The sequence below is a fragment of the Felis catus genome, chromosome B2 (assembly GCF_018350175.1).
Source record: "Felis catus isolate Fca126 chromosome B2, F.catus_Fca126_mat1.0, whole genome shotgun sequence".
Taxonomy (NCBI): domain Eukaryota; kingdom Metazoa; phylum Chordata; class Mammalia; order Carnivora; family Felidae; genus Felis; species Felis catus.
In genome coordinates, this window is record NC_058372.1 from 34,318,388 (window position 1) to 34,324,536 (window position 6,149).

At 52.6% G+C, this 6,149-nt stretch overlaps 1 protein-coding gene across 1 annotated transcript; it reads right to left on the minus strand.

Annotated features, from left to right (window-relative positions):
• Positions 1-2,109: 2,109 nt before the first annotated feature.
• Positions 2,110-4,885, minus strand: CLPS (colipase). Its single transcript, XM_003986058.4, has 3 exons — positions 4,730-4,885; positions 2,802-2,924; positions 2,110-2,354 (listed from the first exon to the last, which is right to left on the minus strand). The coding sequence occupies exons 1-3, from the start codon at positions 4,811-4,813 to the stop codon at positions 2,223-2,225; spliced, it is 339 nt and encodes a 112-aa protein (XP_003986107.2). The 5' UTR covers positions 4,814-4,885; the 3' UTR covers positions 2,110-2,222.
• Positions 4,886-6,149: the final 1,264 nt, after the last annotated feature.

Here is a 6,149-nt window from a genome sequence, read left to right on the forward strand (position 1 = left end):
CCTTTATAGACTGTAACACAGTGCTGGGCACTATGGTCATTCAACAGATGTATGAAGAAGTGAATGAATGCAGGTTCCCACCCAGCTTTGGATCTAGGCACCACGGAGTATGACCCAACCCTGCCTCAGAGTCTGAGCCCTCTACTGGGTTAAGGTATTGAAAGCCCCTCCAGTTGAGCACTAACTTAGGTATGGAGGATACTTACCTGACTCCCCAACAGCCTCTACCCCTCTTCCTTGCTAACTGAACCCCAGTATTGTTTGGCTGGTACTGGGCCCAGCCCTGGGAGAGGGATCTAATTAGCCCAAGCCAGTCATGGCAGTCCCATTCCCTTTGCCCAGTACTTGCTTTCCCAGCTTCCCTTGTGGCCAGAGGTGGTCCCTTGACCCAGTTGGAGCCATTGAGATATGGAGAAGTCAGCCTGGAGGCTTTTGGGCAAGATAAGAAAGTAGGCTAGGAGAAACAATCTGCCCCCAGCCCCTATCCAGCCACCCTCTACTCCATGCTTCCTAACTTGAACATGGTAAGAGAATATGACCATTAGCAGCTGCCGTGAAGGCATCTGCCAGTTGAGAGGAGGTAACAGACGCACAGTTCTGCCAACACTTCCTATCTCCAGACTTCTTTTTAATGTTTGTTTGTTTGTTTAGAGAATGAGTGGGGGAGGGGCAGAAAGAGAGAGAGAGAGAGAGAGAGAGAGAGAGAGAGAGAGAGAGAATCCCAAGCAGGTTTCCTGTCAGTGGTCAGCGCAGAGCCTGACGAGGGGCTCAATCTCATGAATCATGAGATCACGACCTGAGCCCAAATCAAGAGTTGGACACTCAACCGACTGAGCCCCCCAAGGTGCCCCCTCCAGACTTTTTGATTCATGAGAAACATGTGTCCCTATTTGTTTCAGCCATAATTCCTTGGGTTTTTTTGTTACTTTTCAGGTAGATCCTGTCTTAACTCAGAAACCTAGTGGCTACTCTAAGGATTCCTTGATCACAGACTACAAAATCCTGGGGCTGGGAGAGCATCTCAGCTTTAGTTAGTTCATTCTCTTCCTTCTTTGCATGAATCTCCTCTCCTACATCCCCACTGAGGGTCAGTGAACCTCCACTTGCACATCTCAGTGACAGGGACCTCAGTACTGCCAAAGGCAACCCAGGTTTGGTGGTTTTTATGTTAAACCAAAGCCAAATTCCCTACAATCCCACCCATTTGTCTTAGTATGAATAATTGGGAAAGAACCAGGAATTGTAGAATGGGTAGGGGGGTGGAGTTAGCGGGTGTGCTGCTTTTTCTTTAAGTTTTTAATTAGCAGACCTTTCTTTCTTTCTTCTTTCTTTCTTTCTCTCCTCTTTCTTTCTTTTTAAAGTTTATTTATTTATTTTGAGAGAGCACACTTGGGCCAGGGGTAGAGAGAAAGAGGAAGAGAGAGAATCCCAAGCAGGCTCTGTGTGGTCGGTGCACAGCCCCACACAGGGCTCGTTCCCATGAACCGTGAGATCACAACCTGAGCTGAAACCAAGAGTCAGACACCTTACCGACTGAGCCACTCAGGCAACCCCCAAATTTTTCTAATTATGTGACATTGAGCAAGTTGCTTAACTTCTCTGAACGTTAGTTTTTGTTTTTGTTTTATCTATAGAGACGATATATTCTCCCTCCTGGATCGTTGTGAGGATTTGCTAGCAAAGAGTAAGCCCACAGCACTTGTTAGTGGTTTGACTCGTTAACACATGGGTTGTGTCAACCAGCTGGCATATCTGAGAGGTGGGTCCAGAAAGAAGATAGGACCCCAAGACAGGGGCTGGTAAATTTTGACGCAGGGCAGAGAAGATGGGCCATTATGACTCCCCGCGAGAAGTGTGTGCATGTACCTGTCTGAGAACTTGAGGGGCAAGAAGGGCATCCCAGGGAGGTGTCGCGGTCCCCAAATGGAGAGGTTCTCAGCATGGCTGCTTCACAACCTTGTCTCCAGTCTGTCCAGCCTCATCCCGCCTGGCCCCCCGACCCATCCCTCCTTCCTCTGACCTATTGACTTCCTCTGACCTTGATGAGGCAAAGGCTTGAGGTGACATCAAGGAAGACGCTGACTCAACAAGAACATTCAGGAGCCTGGGGAAGGTTGCAGGAAGAGCTTTAATTGCTGAGAATCCAATCAGAAAAGGGAGGTGCTGGCCAAGGGGTGGCCAGCCAGGGAGGGGTGGTGGAAGAGGGGCAGCCTTCGGTGGTTTTACTTCCGGGAGCGTCCAGCATCATGGCAGAAGCCAAAGTTGGTATTGGTGATGGAGCCCACGATGGTCTTGTCAACCTCACAGGTCAGGCCCCGCTCACAGGGACACTTGTAGTAAACCCCATAGAGTGTCTGCAAAGACACAGGGCCATCGGAGTCACAGGCTGTGTGTTGGGGGGGCTACTTTGGGCATAACGTGACCCCTGGCCTGGCCAGTCTCTTTTCAGTCTGTCTTCTTCTGACTGCCACCCCAGAGGGCACTGTGGGCCCCGAGGCTGGTTACCACTCTGTGCATTTACGCCGACTAACTACATCTCTCTGGGGAGGCCTCTATTCACCCATCCGTGAACCGGGGATAACAACCCCCCGCCCCCATTCATCTCACTGGTCACTTGTGAGGGTCAAAGGAGATGATGGCACGGGAAAGTGCTTTGAAGCCTGCTGACCTCCCCCTCTTAATCTCAGCGTTCAGGCCCCAGGCTGACGCTCCTCCGCGATCCTATCCCCAAGCCTGAGGGCCCTCCTCCTCTGAGCGGTCCCTCTTCCCACCACGACCGCCCCCACTCCGCGGGCACCCACCTTGGCAGAGCACTCGCCATTCTCACTGGCCTTGGGTGCGCAGCGGGCCAGGCTCAGCCCCGTGTCACGGTGGCAACACTTGCTCTTGCATTGAAGGCTGTTCAGGCAGAGCTCGCCGTCTTCCTGCCGGGGCAGCCGGTTAGCCCAGGACCCCTTCCCTTGGTCCCTTCTCTACACCCCCCCCCCCTGCCCCGCCACCCGCTGCCGCTGACAGGGCCTCCCCTGGTGGGGGCGTGTGTAGAGGAACCCAGCCCCTGGGTCTGGGGGCCAATCCGCCCACCCCCAGCCCCAGCGTGTGAGAAGCGGGCAGGGTAGTGGTTGCGGGTCAGGACACGGGTTCTAGCACCCGCTGTGCTATCAACTCCCTGGGTGACTCTGGGCAAGTCACTGCCCCACACTCTGCCTCGGTGTTCCCAAAACGGGGTCTCCAAACTTCTCTGGTTCCCACGCTCCGTTGAGGAGCCTGTGAAGGGTGAGGACCTTCTCCCTGGAAAATTCCTCCCTCCCCTGACTTTTACATATAACCTCAGGGGGATCCTGGACCCTCTGAGCCATGTAAGGCCCTGAGTTAAGAACCTTTGGGTACAGAGGCAGCATGGGGCAGCGTGACTGTGGCTCTGGAGCCAGCAGCCTGGGCTCCAATCCCTGCTCCGTGTTTTCCAACTGTGTGACCTCAGGCAGGTGGCTTAACCTTTCTCTACAACTGCTTTCCATCTGAAAACGGACCTGATCCGAATAGGACCTATCTCGCATGGTCAGTATGAGGCATTTAGAACTGTGTCTGTGTGTCCCTCTAGGTCAGAAACCAGACTCACTGGGAGAGGTTTTTAAACTACTGCACATTTCTGGGGCGCCTGGGTGGCGCAGTCGGCTGAGCGTCCGACTTCAGCCAGGTCACGATCTCGCGGTCCGTGGGTTCGAGCCCCGCGTCAGGCTCTGGGCTGATGGCTCAGAGCCTGGAGCCTGTTTCCGATTCTGTGTCTCCCTCTCTCTCTGCCCCTCCCCCGTTCATGCTCTGTCTCTCTCTGTCCCAAAAATAAATAAATAAAAAAAAACGTTGAAAAAAAAATTAAAAAAATAAATAAATAAACTACTGCACATTTCTGAGCCAGGGTTTCCAGGGCAGGACCCTAGGGCTCTAGGTTTTTCTAAAGCTCCCTCAGCCAGTTTGAACCATTGCCCTGAGCGTGTCCCATGCTGGTCAGCCTTGTCTGAGGCGCCAGCGGAAGAGGGCGGGACAGTCGTGGGCAGGATAGGTAGAGATGCTTCACCTCTCAGCCTCCAGGCAGCCCCAGGTGGAGACATTAGAGGTTAAGATCGAAGCTTAAAAAATCTCCACCTGGGCACATGCACCCCAATATTTATAGCAACACTATCGACAGTAGCCACATTATGGAGAGAGCCCAAATGTCCAATGACTGATAAATGGATAAAGATGGATAAAGAATATGTGGTGTGTGTATATATATATATATATATATATATATATATATATATATATAATGGAATAATACTCGGCAATCAAAAATAATAAAATCTTGCCATTTGCAACAATGTGGATGGAACTAAGAGTGTATTATGCTAAGCAAAATTAGTCAGAAAGACAAATATCGTATGATTTCACTCATATGTGGAATTTAAGAAACAAAACAGATGAACATAGAGGAAGGAGAGGAAAAATAAGATAAAAAAAACAGGGAGAGGTGTTGGTGGGGGCTGGGCTAAATGTGTGATGGGCATTAAGGAAGACACTTGTTGGGATGGGCACCGAGTGTTCTATGTAAGTGATGAATCACTGAATTCTACTCCTGAAACCATTATTACACTATATGTTAACTAACTTGGATTTCAACAAAATTTAAAAATTAAAAAAAAAAAAAATCCCTGCCTGGATGTTCAGATGACTCCTTCCCTGAAGCCCCCCTTACCAGGTGGATAATGATTCCCCGAGGGTCAGGCACCGCATAGGCCACTGTGAGGGCAACCAGTAGAAGGACGAGGACCTTCTCCATGATGGACGGGCACAGCCGGTGTAGGTAGCCGCTGGCAGGTCAGGTGGCAGAAGACAGACCCGGCCTGGGTGGTGGAGCTATAAAAGGGACTCTGTCCACATGTGACTCACCTTCCCCAGCCCGCTGGGCTGGACGTGAACCGAGGCCCAGCTGTGGCCAATCTGCTGGGGGGCGTGTCCTGATAAAGCAAATGGGCGACACCTGGTTCCTTGTGCATGCGTGTGCGTGTATGTGTGCACCTGTGTGTGTGTGTGTGTGTGTGTGTGTGCATGTGTGTGTGGTGGTGATACCGCACCAACACAGAGTTGGGTGTGGACTCTGGAACACTTTTACTTGTGAAGTTATTAGCTGGGCAAGTTATGAGCCTCAGTCTCCTTATCTTCAACTGGGGATCATTTTGAGAGTTGGGAGGGCTGAGTGAGTGAATATGTCGCATATATCTTAACACACACGGGTAGCTCAGCCCCGGGCTTGGCTCTGTCATTAGGATGTGTCAGCCGCTGTTACCGGTGCTCCATTCCCCGCTGGTGCCCGGAACCCTGGTAGGGCTGGGACTGGGGTGAGGCGAGAGAGGCACCAAGGGTGTGAGCACCCCCTTCAGCTTTGCATGTAGGCACCTCTCACCCCAGTCCAGGCCCTGCTTCTGACTCCATCCAAACCCAGGGATCAGGCCCCGGTGAGGAGGGGCCCCAGCCTCCCGGCTTCCTCAACCTTCCCAGCCTCCCCTGGGGCGTTTTAGGGCCGGTCGAGGCTGCTGGGGCTGACCCACTCCGTGATCAACCGACCGACCGCTGGAGGGGGGATGTGTGTTCTCACTTCCCACCTACCCTCACACTGTGGGGGAAGGCGGCCTGCCTCTGTGAGTGATTTCAGGGGCCCTGAGGATGGTCCTTCTCACGCAATTGTCTCCTGTTTCCTCTTCACTCAACATCTGCAGTCCCAAACCCCTTCAGTTAAGGCTTCCACTCAGCCTGTCCCCTACCCAAGGCCACCTGTGAACGTGAGCTGTAGTCTATCCTGGCTGAGGAGGAGGAAGTCTTGTGAATCGCAGATGGACCCAGGTCGGCGGAGGGGGGCTGAAGGCTGGGAAGGGTGCAGCTGCCAGAGTGTGCTCAGGTGTGGGACCAGAGCAACTTTCCCTGGACGACCGCTCACTGCAGCCAAGGATCCCATCCCAGGAGGTGGAAGACCGCCCCGCTGCGGAGGCCCTGGATCCGGTTCCCCAGAGCGCAGCTTGGATCCATATTGACTTGGCTTCCAAACTCGGCCCTCCCTAGCCACGTGACCTTGGACAGGTAATTTAAATCTGTAAGCCATCTGAGCCTGTTTCCTCGCA

Coding starts and splice junctions, on each gene's coding strand:
- CLPS (XM_003986058.4), bottom strand. CDS start 4,813: ATGGAGAAGGTCCTCGTCCTTCTACTGGTTGCCCTCACAGTGGCCTAT. Junction 2,925..4,729: donor GGGGAATCATTATCCACCTG/GTAAGGGGGGCT, acceptor CTGCCCCGGCAG/GAAGACGGCGAGCTCTGCCT. Junction 2,355..2,801: donor ATGGCGAGTGCTCTGCCAAG/GTGGGTGCCCGC, acceptor GTGTCTTTGCAG/ACACTCTATGGGGTTTACTA.